Here is a 25683-nt window from a genome sequence, read left to right as displayed (position 1 = left end):
TTCTACTGAGGCGTCTTCTTCAAGTTCTTATACTCCATCCTTTTTAAGATCCCAAAGACCTTGACACCTGAATAGAACTTTCATCTGTTTGCACTAATTCTCATAGTTATCTACTTTCAGAATTGGTAGACTTGCTTGATAATTTCCATTCCCATAATTCACCACCATCATGATTTTCGTCTTCTTCCCTTGATCGATAAACCGGAGCTCTTGATACCAGATGTTGGAAATCCACCAAAACCTATGATGAATTTCTATCAATCTTGATGAACAAGATTATTACCACCACACGATAACAATGAAAATAAGAAAGGAAATTTAAAGAAGAAAATAGATTAGGGTTTTTGCAGAGTAACTCTCTGCCCACAATCTGTGGAAAACTTTGTTATTCACTTGCAACTGCAAATTTTGTGAATACAATTCAATTGACTTGATTACAAAATAATGAGGGTATAATTCAATTGACTTGATTACGAAATAATGAGGGTTACTCCCTATTTATAGATTTAATTTAGCTTTCTCCCTAAGCCAAAACCCAAAATTATAAAAGCCCAAAACTATAAAAGTCCAAAATACCTATTTTGGAACTAAGACAAATCTAATCTATTTTAAATCTAAATTAAATCTATCTAGATCTAAAACAAATCTGTGTCTAACAAACTATTCCCACACAAACAAATCTTTTCGACACTCCCTTATCTCTTTCGAACAACCTGCTTCGACACAAGGAATTACTTTGAACAATAAATAATAAAATATTACATAGAACAATTTTATCTTTCTTATTTCATCTTTCTTCATTCAATCACTGAACGCTTAAGTTTAAATACATCTTTTACATTTTTTATTATTATTTTTTTATAATTTCAATGATAGAAAAACTTTATTACTTTTTACAACAACACATATCTAATCCATGGATAGGTATACAAAATCCACCTTTAGTAAATCCTTTAGCATTGCAATCTGCTGGGCAATATGTGGGGGGTCTAAAAGTTCGGGTCCGGATGGTTTCTCCTTTCTTTTCATCAAGAAATGTTGGTCCTTTCTTAGAGTTGATTTCTTACGTTTCTTTGATTGTTTCTTCCATGGGAGATTTCTCTCCAAAGCGATTTCTTATTCCTTTTTAGTTTTGGTCCCTAAGTCTCAAAACCCTTTATCTTTGGATGAGTATAGACCGATTTGTTTGGTGGGATGCATGTATAAAGTTATTTCCAAGCTTTTGGCGGGGAGATTAAAACGGATCTTGAGCACCATCATTTCCCCTTGCCAAAGTGCTTTTGTGCCGGGGAGACAATTACTTGATGGAGTTTTGGTCGCTAATGAGGTGGTTGACTAAGCTAGAAAGGAAGGGATTTCTTGTCTTCTTATTAAAGTGGATTTCGAGAAGGCGTATGACAAGGTGTCTTGGGATTTTTTTACGATATATGATGGTGCGAATGGGTTTTGGTGAGAAGTGGAGAAATTGGATGGAGCTTTTGATCTTCCAAAGTAAAATGTCGCTGATGGTTAATAGGAGTCCTACGAAGGAATTTGAAGTAAAGCGAGGGGTTAAGGCAATGTGATCCTCTTTCTCCTTTTCTCTTTCTTGGTTAGAAAATCATGCACTATTGGAGAGTTTAGTAGTTTCCCTATCAAAAGGAGTTGTAATGTAGATATTCTCCAATTTGAGGATGACACATTATTGGTGGGTGAGGGTTCTTGGAAGCAAGTGAGGGCGATAAATACGGTGTTGCGGGTGTTTGAAATTGTTTCAGGCCTTGGAATTAATTTTCATAAAAGTAAGCTTATTGGTGTTAATGTTTCTCCTTCCTTTTTGGATGCGGCCGCGTACTTTCTTGCTTGTAAGAAGGAAGATAGTGTTTTATCTTTTCTTGGCATACCCGTTGGTGGTAATCTAAGAAAATATTCTATGTGGCAACCGTTGTTGAACAAGATGAAAAAAAGATTGTCGGGATGGAAGAATCGATTCCTCAATCTTAGTGGCAGGATCACTCTATTAAAGTCTATTTTGAGCTCCCTCACTATTTTCACTATGTCCTTTTATTTGATACCGAAAAGAGTGGTGAAAGATTTCACTAGTCTTCAAAGTAATTTCTTATGGGGTGGAGTGGAGGAAAAGATGAAAGTTTATTGGGTGGGGTGGGATGTTGTTACTTTACCTTACTTGAAGGGTGGATTAAATATTAAAAGTTTAGCGGATTTTTATTTGGCTCTTATTAACAAATGGAGGTGGAAGATTTTACAAGGTCATAAAGCTTTGTGGTATGATATTTTGAAGGCCCGCTATGGTGATTTGTCCATTCTTGTCCTTTGTGGAGGTAAAGCTTCTAATGACTCTTCTTCTTCGTGGTGGAGGGATATTTTAAAAGTTGGTCATTGTGGTATGCCGGATCCTATGGTCTCTCATTGTGGTTTTAAGGTTGGTAATGGTTTTAACACTCCATTTTGAGAAGGAATTTGGTTAGAGGACTCTCCGTTGAAAGTGAAGTTTCTGAACCTTTATTTGGTTTCCTCTTTAAAGGAGGTCTCCGTAGCGGGGATGGGGGGGGGGTGTGATGGAGTTTGGAAGTGGGGAGATTTAGGTATTTCTTTGGTTATGTTGGAAGATTCTTTTTTAATGGATTCTTTTTTGGTGTTACGGGAACAGTTGGTTTTAATTGGGGGTTTGATGGAAACAAAGGATGCGGTGGTTTGGCTTAAAGATTTGGATAGGGGATACTTGGTTTCATCTTGTTATGGCATTTATGCTTCTTTCCGTGTTCCGTTGGGACCTCCTAATAGGTGTGATGTGATTTTGGATTTTTTTATGGATGTTTTCGGTGCCGTTCAAGATTAAAGCGTTCGGTTGGAGGCTTTTGGTGGATTATCTTCCTTTGAAGGATCTCCTAAGTGTGCGAGGTATTATCTTTCCTTTAGAAAATTCTTTATGTGTTTTTTGTGGTATTCATAGGGAGGAAAGGGGTCATTCTTTTTTCAATTGTGTGGTGATTAAGAAAGTGTGGAAAGAGATAACTCTTTGGGTGAGTTTTTCGTTATTGGAGGAGGATGAATTTCTCCCTCATTTTATGGGATGGTATTCGTTTTTCCGTGGTAAAAAGATAAAAGAAGGCAAATTGGGTGTGTTTTGGCTTGCAACCTCTTGGGTGATTTGGTTTACTAGGAACGGTTATTGTTTCCGGAACGAGGGATGGAGTATTAACAATATGGTGTGGAATATTAAATTATTGGTTTGGAGGTGGTTTTTTTGTGGAGAAATTACTCATCCCAATTGTAGTCTCTACGACTTTTGTAAAGATCCGGTAGGCTTTTTGTCGTAGATCAATTGGTTTGTAATTTCTTTTTCAGGCGAGTTAGTCTGTTTTCTTGTGTAAAAAGGTTGGAGAACCCTTAATTCTCCCTTATATATTATCCTTGCTTACACAAAAAAATGTAGGGCAGAATGATACACAACAAACTGGTGGAGGTCCTGGTAAACCAACTAAGCATTGTTTTGTAAAAAGTTCTCCTATTGGACTCTCCAAATTTATATTGAATCCTGAACCAATTCAATGTTATAATTTATATTTATGTACAAAATGGTTTATAAAAAAAAGATAAAACTAACATTCTTCTTACCTAAAATCATGACCAAAGAAATGCATAAAAATCCTAAAATATAAGATTGATAGATATGAAATTTTATTTTGTATTGCATGACGAAAGACTAACGACATGTTTGCATTATATAGACATCATATATAATTGTATTTTATAAAATATTATTAAAGTTAACTTTAGGAAAAATTACTAATAAATATAAATGTAATTTTTTAATAGTACTCAACAAAATCAGTCTAAAGACAAAATATCAATTTAAATTTAGAGTGATTATAATATTTTTATCAATGTGAAAGTATTATTTGCCAAAGAAAAATCAGATTTTTTTAACTGTTTGAATGCATTCAAATTAAATATCAATGTATTAGTAATAATGATTAAAGCTGTCAAAATAAGTCTGGCTCATCGGGCCGATCCATAAGCTCAGCAATTTAGCGCGGGCCGCACCTCAAAGTACCTTAAAAAATACAAACCTATCTTTTGGGTTCAGTCCATCGAGCCTTTATTTTTTAGGGATCAGGCTGGGCCGAGCAAAGCGGGCTTCGGGATGGCCCATTAAAAAAAATTGGTAAATTTTAGAGAAAAAAGACTGAATATGATATAATTGCATAAATGTGTTTTTCAAGTGATAAAGAAAAGTTAAAGAGGATGAATATATATTTTTAAGATGATGTGATCAAGAAAATGGTTGTGAGATGAATAGAAAATTTGATAAGTATTGGTGATAATATTAAGTTACTTTATACTTTTACATGAATGTTTTTGTGGTATATATATATATATTGTTGATTTGATGAGTATTTTAAATATCACTTAACTAAGTTTATGATGATTCTCTACTTATGTTATATAGCTTTTATCCATTACATGCTTTTTTATAAAATTAAAATTATAATATTGAAATATGGGTCGGGCTGGTCAATCGTGCTACACACTTTGGAAAACGAGTCGAGCACATTTTCTATAGCCCATTAAACAATCGGGTTGGGCCAACCCATTTAAACATGTTGGTCCACTGGGTCGAAGCGGGCTGGGCCGATCTATTTGACAGTTCTAATAATGATGCATAAATACGAGAATATGTGATACGGTATTTTAAAAAGCTTAAGATATGTTTATGTCAATAAAAAAATAATATTTTTTAATATATAATCGAATATGAGAGAAATAAATTATTCAATTCACAATAAAATATAACAATTTCGAAATTGTGTTAAGTTACAACAATAAAGAATCTAAATTACATAAATAATATTATATTAATATATAACTTAATAAAAATAGTGTGTGTCTGTGAGGGGGGCGTGCTTGCATGTGTGTGTGGGGATGTGTGCGTGTGTGTGCGCGCACATTGATTATCTTCCTGATAAATATGTGTGACTAAGAAGACCAAGGACCTGAGCTTTACTTTGCAAGTAAACCAAATGTTACAGAGCTGCCAAGGCACGAGCCGAGTCCGTTTTAAACCAAATATATTTCTAGTTTAACCAATGAGCAATGTCAACAATATGAATTAACCCCCATAACTTTGCATGAAAAGAGGAAGTTTCCTCCACGAATCCAACAAATCCAAAATCAAACTCATCATTGAAGTCTTTAGACAAACCACCGCAAGAAGCCAAAGATGAGGAGAAAGAGCCATCAAAGTTGCACTTGAGCCAACCCTTCAAGAAAGGCTTCCATAGCCCTTCCATAAACCTAGGGGCATTTGGAGGATGGATAGAGACTTAAAAATTCTTGATGATGGCGAATTCATAGATGGAAGAATTGGAAACATTTTTGGTAATATTTCCCATGAAGGAAACCTTAATCAGGAGCTGATTCAAAGCAAATTTCCAATTGAGGTAATGATTCTTGAGTCTAGTTTGATTACGAGAGTGCCATATGGTGCTGAGAATAGAAACTATGAAAGCTTGGATGATAACCCTACAATAAGGACTCCAAGACCTTTCACACAACAAAAGGATCTCAAAAATGTTGTTCACACAACATATACCTAACATTGTGAAAAACCAGTTCCAAATCTTAAGACATTGGAAGAACATATGGTATGTGGACTCATGATTGGATTGACACAAGCTACACATGGAAGGAATCCATCAACACTTGCAACTAAGACAATGATCACTAGGGACTTTATTGTGACACAATCTCTAGACAAGAAAAGCCTCGAAAGGAGGAATATCTAGATTCCAAAGGTTTTTGGTCCAACACAAGGAAGAAGGTGTGGTAGAATTTAAAGCCACGCCGTCCTTTAAATACAAGCAACCAAAATTAGAGATGATCTAAACCTTGGATTCCTCAACCGAGTTCGAGGGCCAGATAGCTTGATGGCAAGCAAAGACAAGTTGGGGACAAGTTTGAAAATAATGTCAAGGAAAGACCAAGTACCATCTTGAATAAAATCAGTAACGATGGTCTTGACATTAATATAATTTAGGTCTTGAATATGAGGAATGAGTGGGGTCCACACCATGTATCAAGCCAAAAATTAGTGTCGAGGCAATTGCTGATCAAAGATGTGGAATTAGACGCAATGTCTATATAGTCCTTCTTGATGCTACTCCAAACCGAAGAGGAAAGATAGTAATAGACATAAATGGAATTCTTCAGAACTTTACCTTTGGAAGAATTGCCTAATATTCCTTGGGGTTTAAGACATCCAATAAAAGTTTCATTTTAGAAGCTTCATTAAGCATCCTAATATACCTCATGCCAATCCCTCTTTGAGATAAAGGCTTGCAAATCTTTTTCCAAGCCATAGTGGCCATCTTGATTTTATAGGTACCTGTCCAACTCTCTGGTGAGAGAAACATGCCAAGAGTAGACAAGAAAAGAATGGACGATCATAGGTTGAATGGTTGATTTTACCAATTGGAATCTGCCAAAAAAATTAAGAAGAAAAGCATTTCAACTACCAAGTTTATCCTTGATTTTATCCATAATAGGCTTCAAGAATGAAGACTTTGGGTTTCCTTTGAAGATGGGTACCCTCCAGGTAATTGAAGGGAAGAACACCGGCCTTAAACCTAAGTAAATTTTTTAATTGGTTGAGTCTAGAACTAGAGATTGAGCCATCATAAACAATAGATTTGGATGGATTCACTAACTAGCCATAAGCTCTTGCATACCTAGTGAAGACATTTATCAAAGGATCCATAGAAGATTTATTGTCTCTGTAGAAGACCATGAAATCATCTGCATATAGGAAATGGGAAGGGACCTCCATACCTCTAAGACCCCTGATGAGCTTAAGCTTATTATGATGCACCAAGTTAGAAATGCTCCTACTAAGCACTTCTTGAGCAATATGAAAAGAAGTGGAGACAAAGGGTAACCTTGTCTCATCCCTCTCCCATACTCAATTAGTCAATTTGACTTACCATTGAAGGAAATGGAAACTTTGGTTGATCTATGGATGGTCTTGATCCAAAAGCACCATCTGTTACTAAAGCGAAATTTCTCAAGAACCTTCAACAAGAAAACTCAATCAAGAGAACCAAAATCCTTAGTGATGTCAACTTTCGTGGCTAAATTATCACCAAAGCATTTCTTGTTAAATGAATTAACTGCTTCAGAAATAAGCTCAATGCAGTATCTAATACTTTTCCTTTTGACAATTTTATTTTCCTTAGAAATGATGACGGACATGATAGAGGCCAATCTATCAACAAGGACTTTTAGATTATTTTGAATTTGAAATTTGCTAAAGCTATAGGCCTAAACATCTCAACAATATCAACTTGACTGGATTTTGGCAGGAGAATGATATTGTTTGAATTGAAGTTTGGTAAAATCCAATCAGCCAGAAAACTATGTGATAACCTCATTGACACTAAGCTTAATGGTCTCCCAACCAGACCAGGTGCTCCCTCTTTCTTAAGGTTGAAAACTTCCTTTCTGATTTCTATAGCTTTAGCAATCTTGGTAAGCATCTGTTTGATTTCATCATTCACAAGCAAATGGATACAATAATCTATGTAGGATGGATCAGGGGTCGTGGAGTTAGGGTTGGAGAACAATCATTGTAAGTGTAACTACGCAACTTAAGAGGGGGGATTTTTCTTGTTTTCGTGCAAAAAATTTAATTTTTTTTAAGTAATGAAAGCCATGAATATTTTAATTTGTAGGATAATAAAAGTTCATAAAAATAATGTACCGAAAATAAAAGACATATGATTTATAATAGTTCCCTTTTTCAACTTAAGGGTACATCTAGTCTTTTTACACCTTAGAGAATTTTTCTACTATGATCAAATACTTATGCAAGTCTTCTCCAAGAACATGTTACCACCTTCTATTACATAAACATAAAATAAATATCACTTTCTTTTATCATAACTTACTACCACAAACTTGGGGATTAAGTTTCAACAAACACTTTGTAAATTCCAAGTCCAATGATCCTTTGAGATACTTCATGAAATCATGATCCTTTTGACAAAAGAGAGATGAGACGCCTTTAGACAATATTGGTAAAGAGCACATAAACAAACACTAAATATTATGTCAGGCCTACTAACCGTATGATTAAGGAATGAACCAATCATACCTCTGTACCTAGTTATATCAATTGGAACTCCGGATTTATATTGATCAACATAAGTGCTTGAACTCATTGGAGTGACAATTTCTTTGCATTTATCCATGTCAAATTTATTCAAAAGTTATTTGCTATACTTGCATTGATTTATGAATATTCCATTTTAATTTGTAAAACAAGGAAGTAATTAAGTTTACCCATGATAGATATTTCAAACTCTATGCATCTTGCTTGTTAACTCTTCACATAAGGATTCACTTGTGGAGCCAAAGATGATATCATCCACATAAGTTTGAAGTAGAAAAGCATGATTTTTAATCTTCTTGATAAATAGTGTTGTATCCACCTTTTCATTGTTGAAGCCTCTTTCACATATAAAGTTATTTAATCTATCATACCAAGACCTTGGTGCTTGCTTCTACCCATAAATAGTCTTCTTTAAATTACACACATGGGAGGGAATCTTGAAGTCTTCAAACCCTTGAGGTTGGCTTACATAGACTTCTTCATGAATATATCTATTTAACAGTGCACTTTTAACATTTATTTAAAATAACTACAAATTCAAAGAGGAAAATTTCTTTGTACACCCATATAGGGTGGAAAACACCCCTAAAACCCCAAAATACCCTTTGGATTTGCATATCCGAAGGTATCCTTATTTCATTTTCAATTATTTTAGATATGCATATCCGAAAATACCATGAACCTACTTCGAATATGCATATCCGAAATTTGCTTTGAGTCATGCATTTTTAAAAAACAACAACAGTGCATTGTTACAATCGGAGCACCGTAGCAACTAAAATTAATACCTCCTATTATCCGACAAAATGTAATGAAAATAAAAAGTACGTAGAGTAGAATAAAATATTGATATCATAATATAGAAATAGTTATTCGGACAAGTGAAAAATGTCAAAATACTACAACACCGAAAAAAAGTCATAAATAAAACATAAATAGGCAACTACTACTGAGTATGCCTAATGCGAACTCCCTGCGACCTCTTTTGCCTCCTATATACCGCTGCACCAGATGCCGCACTGACCATCCTCTGCACTATGGAAACCTCCTCTAAACCACTCTGCTCAATGATCCCCCTCTCCAATGCCTCCTGCCCAATCAACTGTATCTGCTGGCATATCGGCAGGAGATTAGTGGCATGGTCATCCTTAGCCTGCTGGTTCTCCAAGAGATCCTCATGTGCTGGCTCTAGGTGGCCCGTATACGCTGGTACTCCTCTGGAACCAAATGATGCGCCCAGGCTTCAAAGATAGAAGTGAGATCTCGGCGGGTAATAGTGTCGGGAGCAGCCTCTAATGGAGATCTCGGTATAATCTGCATACGTCGAAACTATCTCACGCAGCGCTCCTGCAGATATCTAACCATGATGTTGGTCCCATATTCCAACCATCTAGAGTATAATGCGATGCAGTCAATGGGACAGCATCACCGTAATCACTGAAGGGCGTCCACTGGATATCATCATGAGCAGTATGATTGAGTTATACACGATATGGCCCCACTTTCTGATTGATCGCGACTTTACGTGTCTATTAATCTGATGACTGCAAGTGCACAGTCGTGTCGTGTAGTTTTAAAAGATATCGAATCCACAGGGACTATGAATCGATCTACCGTTATCTAAGGTTACTATGTAAAGCTAAGGCTACTAATAATTTGATTGTTCCTAAGAGAGAGTGATTGTGAATAGTAAGAAATATAATAATGAACAGATATCAGTATGTATTTCGTTTAACTTTAGGTGATCCGAAGGTCCATTGGCTAATGCATAATTCAATTAAAAATCTTTACTAATTCAATTGGTTAAAAATCCTCGTCTCAAACTTTCGCTCTTAATGTACGCTTTCGCCATCCCATTAGATATTAGAAAAGCTTTTTGGAAACAACGTAATTAATAAAATGCCTGTTTTATGAAGTTGTTATCTATTTAAATCTCCTAATCTCAAACTTTCGCTCTGTTCACTCGGAACATGCTAATATCCCTAACGTACGCTTTCGCCATCCCGCTCGGGTGTAAAAACAATTTTTGAAAATAAATAAGTTTCTAATTAGTTTTAATACGCTTTCGCCATCCTTAAAACTAATGTCCTATGTCTACTATCCAGTTAAAGATCTCAAACTTTCGCTCTATTGATTTTAACCTTTGACCGTCTTAAACCCTCAAACTTCCGCTCTATTGGTTTTAAGACTTACTAATTAAATTAGACATACAAACCAAAAACAAGTGATAATTAATAAAACATAATTAAAGCCAATTTATTTCGGATCCCTACGGTTAACTTACTTTACATACCGATACCTTAGTAAATTAGCCAGACATATTAATACGGTTAAGCATGCATAAATTAATTTGGCTTATAATAAAAGGCATGTTAATTGGCATATAATATATCATGCAATAACTATATAAATAAAGGCGGTAAATATTAAACCTGAATTAAATAAATTGCAATTGAATCTTCGAGTACTGAACTTCCACCACAGGTTGGCTGGATCGTTCTTCGGAATTTAAACGGACGGAAATTAAAACAAGGAAATAAAAGCGATAAATTTAACGTAAGGCTAGATTTATAAAAGGTTCACAACAATTTCCGGTGTAGAAATCGTTGTGAGAAAATAGACTGTTTGAATGAAAGCAAGAAGAAAATATAAAGCACGGTACAATTTCGGCAGCACTTCGTTAGCAGGAAATCGGACCTTGAGGACTGAGGTGACTGCTTCTATTTATAGGGGAGCTTGTGCAGTTGGGATGCGTGAAAAGAGGAAGCTCAGCTGACTTGGACTTGGAGACGTGCGTCTCCACTTCTTCAGGAAGCTCCTTTGAATGACTTGAGACGTGCGTCTCAAGTGGAGAGAATATAGGGGACTGGAGACGTGCGTCTCCCTTTTGCTGACGTGGCCAATGAGACGTTGGAGACGTGCGTCTCCACTTGCTTGTGTGGTTTGGGCCACGCACATTTGATTCTCAGTGGGCTGGTTTGTCTCTTTTGGGCCTTAGGGTCTTCTTTAGTACATTTGGGCCTTATTTGCACCTCCTTTTCACTTCAGCACCCATTTTTCATCTTTTAGGCATAAATAGTGGTCGTTTTAGCTCCATTTCTTCTCCTTTTCACAAATAGCCATAATAAGAGTGTAAAACCTGAAACAAAGCAAAAACTCGCGTAATATCATAATAAATCAACATAATAAACGGAAAATGCTATAAATATCTACGGATTTCAAGCTAAATATACGATATAAAATCGTGTTATCAAATTCCCCCAGACTTGAACCTTTTCTTGTCCTCAAGCAAAATAATAAAATAAAGATAGGAGGACAGCGAAATGAAATATGCTTCCACCACGTCGTTCGGTCATACTCAGCTACATAGTGTTCTTGTTTGAAAATAATGTTGCAGATCCTAGCAATAAGCTTATAGTAGCGACACTAGACAACTCCCAGCATGCATACCAATCCGAATCATGCCATTATAGCTTGACCTTGACTCGTCATCATGTTTTACCCTTTTCATTCGCGCGCAATCACATTAATCCCATTATCTTGACACGCACATAGCAGAGCAGTCGGTTAGTGACTATGATCCTTCTTATGGAGTTCTGGCACAATTATGTGGTATACTCCTTAGCGCTCATTTGTAGATTGTGGGGAATCGGACAATAGTCCTTCCTACCAAGTTCAGTACCAGATGACTTCTGAACCAATCAACAATGAGTTTTTAAATTCTTTGTATTTGAGATTTGTGACCGTTAGGTTAAATGATCTTGTGAGGATCACCTTACTTAGTAAGCACATTTCTTTTTAGCGGCTAAGCACATAATTATTATTATGAGGATCATACACTTATATTCATCGACTCTCTGCGTAGTTGGTATCTAAGACGATGCCGACTGCTAGAATAAACTACTAAGGGTTACTTCAAAAATTAAAGTCGATGGTTTCGGTATAAAGGATATTCAAATCGGTTACGCATACTTGGGGGTTTTAGAGTGTTGGGACAATAAGGATATTGACTTGAATCTTTATCAATTTCTATGCGTTGAGTGTTTGAGTAGCTTCGTATTTCTCGAACGTGTGGGGTTGTGCGTTTATCGTTTTGGAGTAAAAATTTTGTTATGGCTCAAGAAAATGGAAGAGATTGTAATAACTACGGAATTATACATATAAGACTTGAAATTCCATAAATATTCTTTATTAAATTAGAAAAACATTACAAGGAAGGGAAATAAACTAAAAGGAAATAAAACTAAAGCAAGTAATACGACTCCCCCAGACTTAAATGATGCAGTGTCCTTAATGCATGCCAACTACTCCTCAGTGTTGCGGTTGCGAGAACTGCTTGCGCCTCTTGTACGAACACGACGACGTCTATCAGTAGGAGAGCCATTTACACGAATGTTAAGATCATGCAATTGTGTAGCAATTTCAGTGTATTGACATTCGTTCCTAATAGCATAGTCACGGTGCTCTTGTTGCATCTCTCGAATGAGCCTTAGTGTTTCAGTTTGATTTGTCTGCATAGCTTGAAAGAGTTGATATTGGCGTTGAATTGCAGCATACATGGCATCAAGAGTGATAGGCGGAGGGTTGTTTTGAGGAGGTTGGTTGACATCAGCTTGTTCTTGGTTGAGTTCTCCTTCCATTGCATCCACAGGTTCATTAGGATGTTCAGGTTGGTTTTCTTGAGGGTTGTCATTAATGAGCCTCCAACGCTGAACATAACGGATGTTGATTTGCTCTGGGCATGGCAGGATGACATAAGGAATTAGAACTTTGTTGACGACCAAAGTGTAGCGGCCATCATGGCGGGGTGAAACCAAGTGGGAGTCACGGCAGTAGGTGAGATCGAGTGATTGAGCAGGCATCATGAGATGAGAGAGGGAGATGAGGTCATCACCAAGACCTAAGGCACAGGCCAAGGAAGTAATAATTCCGCCAAACAGAAAGGGGTTTGTAGCGGGGGCGTTGATGCAGCCTTGGATGTGTTGGAGCATAAAAGGTGCGGCATTGAAACGGATATTGTTAAGCGCATAGTAGAGGAAAAATAATTCATTTTGGTTTACCTTGTGGTTGTTGGATCTTGCAAAAATAGTGTGCCCCAAAACACGTTGAAAATAACGTATAGCGGGGTTTTGAATGTGAGAAGCATGTAGAGCCCTCCAACCTGTAGGAACTTCGCCAGTAAGATTAAACCAAAATTCGAAAGCAAGTTCTTCCCAAGATCGGCCATTGAGTTCTTGAAAGATTGTGCGGAGAGCATTGGGTGCATTATTAAAATGCAAGTACGTAGCCATGACTTCTTGATCCAGAGTAAATTCACGGTTGAACATCCTAAATTGGATGCTACCGGTTAAGAGTGGTTGATCAGAAGGAGTGTCGTAGTTGAAAGAGCTCAAGAACTCTAAGACGAGCGGCTCATAAGTTGGTAAGGGTTCGGTACAAAAATGGTGTAGGCTAGATTTAGTGAGTAAACGGGTGACACCATCAATGAGACCCAGAGTTTCTAGACATTCGATGTTCACAAATTTTGTGGGAACAACCGAACGGTCATAGAATGCGAGGTATTTGGTTCTTTGAGCATCGTTGTCATCCTCTCGAAAGATAATATTTGCAAGGTTAGGAGGTGGCCTCTCTGGATGCACACTACGGATGATTGAACGTGGAGGCATGATGAGTTTGAAAAGAAAAATAATATGGAGAGTAGAAGAGTAGAAAATGGTTTGGAGGTTGTGAAGAAGAAGAGTGGTGGTGGTGTGGTTCTATAGTGAGGTTTGAAAATGGTGTGGTTAATGGAGAATTAAAATGGAGTTATGGTGGTTCTGCTGCGTGGTCAAACGCAGACTGCTGGCCTTGGGAGACGTGCGTCTCAGGCAGTCAGTCTGCTGGGGGACAGGGCATGGAGACGGGCGTCTCCTGTCCTTTGCGTGCAGTGTGATGGTCCCACATGATTGGAGACGTGCGTCTCCATGCTTAGGCAGGTGGCTGTCACGCGTGCATGGGTGTGGACCAGTTCTGACATATAGGATTTATTAGAGAATAGCATAGATTGGAATATGGGATGTTACTATAAACAGCAAAATACCAGACTGAGTGAGTTATATGCATTCATAAATATATAGCAGTCAGACAGCAGAATATTATAACACAGTAGCAGTAATGAATAAAATATTGCATTTCAAATTAAAAACTGGTACTGAATGTTGACAGAATTAGAGTGTAAAAGTGCAGAAAATTAAAATTCTAAACTAGGAATTAGAAATTGCTAAAACTAGAAATAAAATCTAATAATCTAAACGGTAACATCTAGCCACGTCTATTGTTGTGCACATTAGAATAAATGTGTTTGAAAACTTCGTCGAATTGAGCATTGACGGTGTCGATGAAATCGAAGAAGTGCATTTGCAAAGTGTGTAGCTCGTTGCGCACATGTTGTACATCTTGTTGCAGTGCATTGATGGCTTGCTCATGTGTGTTCTGATTAGGCAATCTTTGGTTCACTGATGCAGTAGATGTAGCGGGTTGTTGAGGTTCAAGCTCGACATCAGTCATATCAACAGTATAATCATCAGTAGGAGTCTCAGGCTCATACTCGGAAACGGGTTCATTTTCACGAAGAGGTTCATAATCAGGAATGGGTTCATCTTCAGGAAGAGGCTCATAGTATCCAGGAGGAGTGTCAGGTTCAGATTCTGATACGTGCATTTCCTCATCAAAATGTTCATAAGCTTGTGGGGTTTCAGGTGAGGATTCTCTCTCAGGGATCTGACCATAGTAAAGCCAGTTAGCAGGGTTGTGCACACTCGTCCTAGGACTCGGTAAGGTGAACTGATCCAATACTTTATTATCAATGAGTAAATCGAACTGATCAGGTCCAAGGTTACCGATGATACCTCGGTTAAAGCAGAAGTGAATGTCCATAGAATTGTGGGAACCAAGAGGTGTCAATCTAAGTAGAGGTATTCTCAGTCCTATAGCATTAGCAATCATAGTGACAAATCCGCCGATCCTAATAGGTAAAACTTCGTCTTGCATGATGCGCTCGAAGTTTGTTAGCATGAATACGATGGCATTGACCGACGATTCTGAGAGGTGCAGAACATGATGAATAACTCTTCTCTAGAGACTTCAGTAATATTGTCGGGTTTACCGAAAATGTAGTGAGCAATGATCTTATGCAAGTATCTGAAAGTAGGGTTATGGATGTTCTCAGATTGAAATTCGTTCTCTTCAGGGTTATCGTTTCCAGTGATCTTGCCCCAATATCTTTCCAACTCCCAGTGTGCAAGACTGTCTTCAGCTACTTTGGTGTATGCATCTGCTCCATGAGGTAGTTCTAGCATTTCAGCAAAATCTCAGATGCAAAAGTTAAATTCCATACCAAAGAGTCGAAAGAGGATGACTCCTTTCTTCAGTCCTTGTCCACAGTTAGGAAGATAAGTCAAGGAACTCAAGAATTCCAGAGTGAGCTTCCGGTAGGTACTAAACTTGCGGAACAGGTGAGAACCGGTCCAACCGATTTGGTTCAGCAAGTGCATGACGCTCTCTTCGATACCAAGTCTTTCCATAGTCGGCTGGTGAGGATAGCAAGTCAAATCCATTTGTCTTTCAGCCAGCTTATCAAATCTTGCTTCTTGTCCTCTACCACGGAACACAACTTCCATATTATCGACTTCTTGCATCTTGATTAGTTAGTAGTTAAGAAAACCTAGAAGTTGAAAATATTAAGATTAAGTTAGAACTAGGCTAGTGTTGATTAAAAAAGGAAAATAAAGAGAAAAAATAAAAATAAAAATAATATAAAAATGTAACAAGTTATAATAATAAATATAATTATAAAAAGGAAATATTTTCTCGAATTAAGATAGCGGTTATAATTATAGTGATTATTATAAAATGTAGGAAAAATATAAAAATGATTAAAATTAAAATTAAAATTAAAATTAAAATAATTCAAAATAGAATAGATTATTTAAATAAAAAGTTAAAAATAAAAATAAAAATAATAATAAAATAAAAGAATAAATAAATGTGGGTTGTCTCCCACCAAGAGCTTTGTTTTATGTCGTAAGCTCGACGATTTAAAAATAGAAAACTATTTTTTCGAATGAGCAGGCAGCTCGTCAAGTTTAAAAAGTTTGATGTTTTCATCGTGTTCGAGATGGTGGTAATACTTAAGACGTTGCCCATTTACGACAAAAGGTTTGACGGTTTCTCCTTTGATTTCTATCCCTCCACTCGGAAATATGTTAGTTATTTCGAAAGGGCCGGACCATCTAGATCGTAACTTCCCAGGAAATAATTTTAATCTAGAATTAAATAGAAGTACTTTATCGCCTATGTTAAAATTTTTCCTAGATATACGCTTGTCGTGCCATTTTTTCGTTCTCTCTTTATAAATTTTGGCGTTTTCGTAAGCGTCTTGTCTAAGTTCTTCTAATTCGTTTATGTCTAGAAGTCGTTTCTCACCAGCGGCGGTGTAGTTTAGATTTAAATTCTTAATGGCCCAATAGGCCTTATGTTCTAACTCTACCGGAAGGTGGCATGATTTTCCATAAACGAGTTTGATTGGGGTAGTTCCAATTGGAGTTTTAAAAGCTGTTCTATAAGCCCATAAAGCTTCATTTAACTTGGTTGACCAATCCTTTCTAGATATAGCAACAGTTTTCTCCAATATTTGTTTTATTTCACGGTTAGATACTTCTACTTGTCCGCTTGTTTGTGGATGGTATGGTGTAGCTATTCGATGATTTACTCCATATTTTCGAAGGATTCTTGAAATGAAATGGGACCCACCATCGCTAATTACCAGTCTTGGCACGCCGAACCTAGGAAAGATGACGTTTTTGAAGAGTTTGATAACTACTCGTGTGTCGTTTGTAGGAGAAGCGATAGCTTCTATCCATTTCGAAACGTAATCGACAGCTACGAGTATATATTGATTTCCAAACGATGATGGAAACGGACCCATAAAGTCTATTCCCCAGACGTCAAATATTTCTACTTCTAGAATGCCCTTTTGAGGCATTTCGTCACGTCTCGAAATACTTCCGGTTCGTTGGCATCTATCACAGTTTAGTACAGCAAAATAAACGTCTTTCCACAGGTTGGGCCAGAAGAGTCCAGATTGAAGGATTTTGGCGCAGGTTCTAGATGTGCTATGGTGTCCTCCATACGGTGCAGAATGACAGTGTGTTATTATGCTTCCTATTTCTTCCTCGGGTACACAATGTCTAAAGATTCCATCGGGGCCTCTTTTGAACAGGAGCGGGTCGTCCCAATAGTAATGTTTTAGGTCATGGTAGAATTTCTTCTTCTGTTGGTAACTTAGATCAGGAGGAAGTACACCAGCAGCTAGGTAATTTACGAAATCTACATACCAAGGTGTGTCAGAGCGGACTAAAGCTACTTCTACAGAGTTGTTGGTTTCAGTGATTGGATGGTATGGTTCTAATTCATTGGCTTCTAACTGAGCGATGAGTCTTTCATAAGGGAAATCATCGTCAACTGGTACTTGTTCGGGTTTCAGATTTTCCAATCGAGAGAGGTGATCTGCTACTACATTTTCAGTTCCCTTTTTATCTTTAATTTCTAGGTCGAACTCTTGTAATAACAGGATCCATCTCAACAGTCTCGGTTTGGCGTCCTTCTTGGTTAAGAGGTACCTAATGGCGGCGTGGTCGGTGTATATGATTATTTTGGCTCCTACCAGGTAAGAACGGAACTTGTCTAATGCGAATACGACAGCTAATAATTACTTTTCTGTCGTGGCATAATTCATTTGAGCTTCGTCTAGGGTTCTACTCGCATAGTATATGACATGTAGTTTCTTATCCTTTCTTTGCCCTAGAACGGCTCCTACAGCATAATCGAATGCTTCAGTGCATTTATCAGTAAAAATGAATTCGGCGTCTTTCATCAGTAATTCGGTTAAGGGTTTGGTTATTTTAGAGAAATCCTTAATGAAACGTCGGTAAAAACCAGCGTGTCCTAGAAAACTTCTTATTTCTCTAACAGTTTTGGGAGGTTGAAGGTTTTCGATAATTTCGATTTTGGCTTTATCTACTTCGATTCCTCTATCGGATACGATATGTCCAAGTACAATTCCTTGTCGAACCATGAAATGGCATTTTTCCCAATTAAGGACTAGGTTAACGCTTACGCATCGTTTAAGTACTAATTCAAGGTTCTCTAAGCATTTTTCAAAACTTCCTCCACAGACCGAGAAGTCGTCCATAAATACTTCCATTATTCCATCCAGGAAGTCGGCAAATATTGCCATCATGCATCTTTGGAAGGTCGCGGGTGCATTGCAAAGTCCAAAAGGCATTCGTCTATAAGCGAATGTCCCATAAGGACAGGTAAACGTGGTCTTCTCTTGGTTGTCAGGGTGGATAGGAATTTGGAAAAATCCGGAGTATCCATCCAGATAACAGAAATGTGAGTGTTTAGCTAGGCATTCGAGCATTTGATCTATGAAAGGTAAAGGGAAATGGTCTTTTCGGGTGGCTTTGTTTAGCTTCCTATAGTCAATGCACATTCTCCATCCAGCTTGGGTACGTTGTGCTACATATTCGCCTTTTGCGTTGGTGATTACGGTAACTCCTCCTTTCTTTGGTACGACATGAACAGGACTAACCCATTTACTATCGGATATTGGATATATTATTCCGGCTTCTAGCAATTTTTGGATTTCCTTTTTAACCACATCGCTCATAATAGGATTTATTCGCCTTTGATGTTCTCTAGAGGTTTTACAATCGTCCTCGAGCATAATGCGGTGCATACAGAGGGAAGGACTTATTCCTTTCAAATCTGATATGTTATATCCTAAAGCGGTCGGGTATTTTCTTAGGACAGTAAGTAATTTTTCAGTCTCGGTTCGTCCTAAATCGACGTTAACTATAACTGGTCGGTTTTGTTCTTCGTCTAGGAATTCGTACCTAAGATCGGTAGGTAGTGTTTTTAGTTCTATAGCAGGTTTCTTAGGTCCAGGTATAGGATCAGGAGTTAATGCCAAACATTCACTCAGGTGGTCATCTTGATATTCCCCACGCCAGTTGTCATCTTCAAAGATCGGCGGTATAGGAATTTTTAGGATCTCGGTTTCCTTATTTGGTTCGGATTTTATTTCATTAACACACTCGTCGATTATGTCGGTAGAGCAGCATGTGTCAATTATAGAAGGTGCTTTTAGGAATTGGGAAAGAATAAATTCTATTTTCTCTTCTCCTACTTCGAAAGTAAGCTTTCCTCGCTTGACGTTTATAATTGCACCAGCGGTTGCTAAGAATGGTCTTCCTAATATGATTGGGATGTTAGAATCTTCTTGGATATCCATTATGATGAAGTCAGTTGGGATGTAGAATTGGCCTACACGAACAGGGATATTTTCTAACATTCCTACAGGGTATTTAACTGAGCGGTCAGCTAGTTGAAGAGACATTCTCGTTGCCTTAAGCTCACCTAGATTTAGCTTCTTACAGGTTGAAAGAGGCATCAAACTAACACTGGATCCTAAGTCGCACAAGGCTTTCTCTATGATGGTTTTTCCTATTGCGCAGGGTATAGAGAAACTACCAGGATCTTTCAATTTGGGAGGCATGTTATTTTGGATGATAGCGCTACATTCAGCGGTAAACGTTACAGTTTCGTTATCCTCGAGTTTCTTTTTGTTTGATACGATTTCTTTTAGGAAATTAGCGTACGAAGGCATTTCGGTTATGGCTTCTGTGAACGGTATGGTTATGTTTAATTGTTTCAGAAGTTCTACAAATCTTTTAAATTGCGCTTCGGTTTTTGATTTAGCTAATCTCTGAGGGTAAGGAATTGGTGGCTTATAAGGTGGTGGTGGAACGTAGGGTTTTTCTTTTTCAGGTTCCACTTCGTTGTTGTTCTCATTAGTCTTAGTAGTTTGATCATCAGTTGATGTCTTTTGGGTTTCCTTTGGCTCTTGTTGGGACATGGGTGCATTTTGAGTTCTAGGATCAATAGGTCCATCATAGTTCGTTCCACTTCGTAGTGTTATCGCGTTCGCATGTCCTTTAGGATTAGGTTGTGGTTGAGCAGGAAATGTGCCAGCAGGGGCAGCAGTGGGTGCTTGTTGTTGAGCTACTTGTGAAATTTGAGTTTCTAACATTTTGTTATGCGTAGCTAAGGCATCTACTTTGTTCGACAGTTGTTTTAGTTGCTCGCTATTGTGGATGTTTTGATTTAGGAAGTCCTTATTGGTTTGTTGTTGGGAAGCTATAAAGTTCTCCATCATGATTTCAAGATTCGACTTCCTAGAGGCGTTTTGAGCAGCTACAGGCACTTTTTGATAGCCAGGTGGCACAACAGGTGCTTGTCCAAGCGCGTACAACGCGTTGTTGTTTTTATAAGAAAAGTTCGGATGGTTTTTCCATCTAGGGTTGTACGTGTTAGAATAAGGGTTTCCTTGAGCATAGTTTACTTGATAAGATGGGACTCCAGTCAAGAGTTGACATTCGGCAACTGCGTGTCCAGTTAATCCACAAATCTCGCAGTTAGGTGCTACGGCAGCAACGGTGGCTGAAGGAGTGATGGTTAAGTTTTCGATCTTTTGAGTTAAAGCGTCTACTTTAGCGTTAACGCAGTCTATACCACTTATTTCGTACATTCCTCCTTTGGTTTGGGTTTTCTCTAGAGCGGCTCGTTCTCCACCCCATTGGTAATGGTTTTGTTCCATGTTCTCTATGAGGTTGTATGCTTCATCATGAGGTTTGTCCATTAATGCTCCGCCAGCAGCGGCATCTATAGTCATTTTAGTGTTATATAAGAGACCACCATAGAAAGTATGGATGATCAGCCATGGTTCGAGTCCATGATGAGGGCATAGTCTAAGCATGTCCTTATAACGTTCCCAAGCTTCGAAGAGTGATTCGTTATCTTTCTGGGTAAATCCGTTGATTTGACCTCTTAGCATAGCAGTTTTGCTAGGCGGAAAGTATCTTGCTAAGAATACTCTCTTCAATTCGTCCCATGTAGTTATGGAATTGGAAGGCAGGGATTGAAGCCACGCTCTAGCTCTATCTCTCAAGGAGAAAGGAAAGAGACGTAATCGAATAGCTTCGGAACTAACGTTGTTAGCTTTGACAGTGTCGGCATATTGCACGAACACAGATAAATGGAGGTTGGGATCGTCTACAGGGCTTCCAGAGAATTGATTCTGTTGAACAGCTTGTACCAACGAAGGTTTCAGTTCAAAATTGTTCGCCTCATTCACAGGTGGCGCGATACTTGAGTGAGGTTCAGCGCGTGAAGGAGCGGCATAGTCTCTAAGAGGACGAAGAGCAGCCATCTCTAACTTCGGGGTAATTTGATTGATTTGATCAGTAAAGGTCAATTCCTGATTAATCGGAATTGGTGCTACTTCGGGAAGATTACGAGCTCGACGTTTGACGTTAATGAAACGTTCGATCTCGTTAATTCGTTGTATTAAATCTCCTCCTTGTGAACGAGTATTTGGCATACAATCGTTCAGAAAGAAAGAAAGAATTGCCCTAGTCTCTACGGTGTAACAGTGAGTTACGATATCGACTTAAACAGTCCCCGGCAACGGCGCCAAAAACTTGATCGCGACTTTACGTGTCTATTAATCTGATGACTGCAAGTGCACAGTCGTGTCGTGTAGTTTTAAAAGATATCGAATCCACAGGGACTATGAATCGATCTACCGTTATCTAAGGTTACTATGTAAAGCTAAGGCTACTAATAATTTGATTGTTCCTAAGGGAGAGTGATTGTGAATAGTAAGAAATATAATAATGAACAGATATCAGTATGTATTTCGTTTAACTTTAGGTGATCCGAAGGTCCATTGGCTAATGCATAATTCAATTAAAAATCTTTACTAATTCAATTGGTTAAAAATCCTCGTCTCAAACTTTCGCTCTGTTGATTTAGATTACTATCCTAACTCTTAATGTACGCTTTCGCCATCCCATTAGATATTAGAAAAGCTTTTTGGAAACAACGTAATTAATAAAATGCCTGTTTTATGAAGTTGTTATCTATTTAAATCTCCTAATCTCAAACTTTCGCTCTGTTGACTCGGAACATGCTAATATCCCCAACGTACGCTTTCGCCATCCCGCTCGGGTGTAAAAACAATTTTTAAAAATAAATAAGTTTCTAATTAGTTTTAATACGCTTTCGCCATCCTTAAAACTAATGTCCTATGTCTACTATCCAGTTAAAGATCTCAAACTTTCGCTCTATTGATTTTAACCTTTAACCGTTTTAAACCTTCAAACTTTCGCTCTATTGGTTTTAAGACTTACTAATTAAATTAGACATACAAACCAAAAACAAGTGATAATTAATAAAACATAATTAAAGCCAATTTATTTCGGATCCCTATGGTTAACTTACTTTACATACCGATACCTTAGTAAATTAGCCAGACATATTAATACGGTTAAGCATGCATAAATTAATTTGGATTATAATAAAAGGCATGTTAATTGGCATATAATATATCATGCAATAACTATATAAATAAAGGCGGTAAATATTAAACCTGAATTAAATAAATTGCAATTGAATCTTCGAGTACTGAACTTCCACCACAGGTTGGCTGGATCGTTCTTCGGAATTTAAACGGACGGAAATTAAAATAAGGAAATAAAAGCGATAAATCTAACGTAAGGCTAGATTTATAAAAGGTTCACAACAATTTCCGATGTAGAAATCGTTGTGAGAAAATAGACTGTTTGAATGAAAGCAAGAAGAAAATATAAAGCACGGTACAATTTCGGCAGCACTTCGTTAGCAGGAAATCGGACCTTGAGGACTGAGGTGACTGCTTCTATTTATAGGGGAGCTTCTGCAGTTGGGATGCATGAAAAGAGGAAGCTCAGCTGACTTGGACTTGGAGACGTGCGTCTCCACTTCTTCAGGAAGCTCCTTTGAATGACTTGAGACGTGCGTCTCAAGTGGAGAGAATATAGGGTACTGGAGACGTGCGTCTCCCTTTTGCTGACGTGGCCAATGAGACGTTGGAGACGTGCGTCTCCACTTGCTTGTGTGGTTTGGGCCACGCACATTTGATTCTCAGTGGGCTGACTTGTCTCTTTTGGGCCTTAGGGTCTTCTTTAGTACATTTGGGCCTTATTTGCACCTCCTTTTCACTTCAGCACCCATTTTTCATCTTTTAGGCATAAATAGTGGTCGTTTTAGCTCCATTTCCTCTCCTTTTCACAAATACCCATAATAAGAGTGTAAAACCTGTAACAAAGCAAAAACTCGCATAATATCATAATAAATCAACATAATAAACGGAAAATGCTATAAATATCTACAGATTTCAAGCTAAATATACGATATAAAATCGTGTTATCACTGATTCCCCCTATGGAGGACATATCGTGCCGCCCTGGGCATGGCGTCAGTGTACAACGGATCAGAATCGTAGCCGTGGATGCGGTGGAAGTATGAGATGATCCAACTCTGAAACACAAATATGATAATATGTTATTACACGTTAACAAATAACATATTAAATGTGATATAATTAAAAATAAATGTACCATGAGGAGTGTGCATGAGCCAGTCAACTGTCTAGTCCTCCAATTGCATGCTTCATTCAGCTTCTGGTAGAGGTATACCAGAATGGCGACCCTCCAGCTCCACTCATGAACTGTAGTCAAATTAATAAAGTACAGGAGGTATGTCATGTCCATGTAGGTTGCAATTTTGTCCATAATGAGGGATGTGTCAACCAAGAACATGAACCAACACTGCAAGGCGCAATCTCGGTGGTACTCAGCAAAAACACCATCATCCTCCTCCTCGAACTCCATTGTCGCCACCAAATGGTTCTCATAAAGCTCTTTCAAGTTGGAGAATCGGATATGCGCCCCACTCGTCGCTCTGCACTCATAATCGGCCAGATATAGGTCCATACCCAGATAATCCACCATCCACTTGATGGCCTCAACCCGCTGTATCTGGGAATGATCCAACAACCTCCCTCTGATCAACAGGTGGAACAGACAGACCATATCGTGGAGGGTGATTGTCAACTCTCCAACAGGAAAGTGGAAAGACGATGTCTCCTTGTGCCACCGTTCTGCAAATGCCCCCTGTATGTCGTGGCTTATGGTACTATATTCGGTCATGCATAACCCGCAAAGTCTGGATCCAGCTACGACATTATTAAACCACTGAGCCTGCAATTTAAACATATCAAATATTTTCTGCGAATGGTTCCCGAATTTTATGGGCTGCAGCTCCTGTCACAATAAAAAAACAATGTTTGTATATCAAAATTAGAAAGTGCAATAAAAAAATCAAAACAGTTAAATTAGAAAGTGCAATAAAAAAATCAACCTCGCTGTCCCAAATATGTCGAACGACATGGCCATGATAGTATATCAAAACGAACGTGTCAGAAGGCCCTCCCGAGTAGCCGCTATCCTATGCATCCTGAGCATCATCTGGGGTATCATTGTCGTGCTCAGGGTGAACCTCGGGTACCTCCTCCTCCTCCTCCCGGCTAACCTCATGAGAGGAAGACGCCCGAGACAGCCGACTCCTTGGTGTAGATGAGGATTCTGCAGGCGCCTAATCCATTTAGACTAGGACTCAGACTCAACCCTATCCCCGAGTCACTCCTTGTTACGCGGCTCTCTCCTTCCAAGTCGAGGTTGTCTATGTCTGTCTGCCCTATCTAAGTTGATCTGTCACAATCTGGTTGTCAGTCATTTTCCTGAAAAAATGCCATTGGTAATAGTATGCTGAAAACATAATTGAAAATTAAAAAAAAATACAACTCAGAGAAAATTTCGGAAGTGCATATCTTAAACTGGTCAGAGGTTATTTCGAAAATGCACTTCTGAAATTACCTGCAAACAACCTTTTTGACAATTTCCATTTCTTGCCCTAACTCATACAAAATCTAATTTTTGAGGTATAAACACTATCATTGAGCATCAATAACTTCAACCTACAACATAATCCTAATTTCTAACAACCCTAATAACATTAAGCTAGAGTAGAGATTTGTGGAATCTTACATTTTTTTGAAGCTTTGAGTAGAACTTGAATGGAGCTTTGAGCCTTTAATGGAGCTTGAATGGAAGTTGTGGAATAGTAATGCCTTGGCAGGAACTTGGTAGAAATGGGTTTGAAGTAAAAATTCTGAGTTTTGAAGAGAATGTAAATAGTGGTGGTGGTTGTTTGCGTTTTGTGTAAAACCCCAAAATACTTTGGATGTACATATCCTAAGACACTTTTTTTCCAAAAAGGGTTACTTTGGAGATGCATATCCGAAGTCACCCTTATTTTACAAAAAAAAGTGTTTTCGAAGATGCATATCTGAAATCACCCTTATTTTACAAAAAAAAATGTGTCTTAGGATATGCATATCTGAAGTTTAGGGGTATTTTGGGGTTTTCATCGCAGGTCTGTGAGTATGTATGTGGGTGCATATAAAAATTGTAATTCAATGAACATTCATATGGAAGAAATAATATAATATCTTCCAAACTGGCAATAGG

The 25683-nt window shown here is 37.9% G+C and overlaps 1 protein-coding gene and 1 non-coding gene across 2 annotated transcripts; both read left to right on the top strand.

Annotated features, from left to right (window-relative positions):
* The first annotated feature begins 916 nt into the window (after window positions 1-916).
* Window positions 917-3357, top strand: LOC131659444 (uncharacterized). Its single transcript, XM_058928633.1, has 5 exons — window positions 917-924; window positions 1597-2422; window positions 2651-2784; window positions 2954-3146; window positions 3349-3357. The coding sequence occupies exons 1-5, from the start codon at window positions 917-919 to the stop codon at window positions 3355-3357; spliced, it is 1170 nt and encodes a 389-aa protein (XP_058784616.1).
* A 17643-nt stretch (window positions 3358-21000) lies between these two features.
* Window positions 21001-21107, top strand: LOC131593745 (small nucleolar RNA R71). The gene has a single exon (XR_009281127.1). It is a non-coding gene; the product is annotated as a small nucleolar RNA R71 (small nucleolar RNA).
* Window positions 21108-25683: the final 4576 nt, after the last annotated feature.

The sequence above is a fragment of the Vicia villosa genome, linkage group LG3 (assembly GCF_029867415.1).
Source record: "Vicia villosa cultivar HV-30 ecotype Madison, WI linkage group LG3, Vvil1.0, whole genome shotgun sequence".
NCBI classification, from domain to species: Eukaryota; Viridiplantae; Streptophyta; class Magnoliopsida; order Fabales; family Fabaceae; genus Vicia; species Vicia villosa.
Note: the sequence above shows the minus strand (reverse complement) of the source record. Positions and strands in the feature narration are given on the sequence as shown.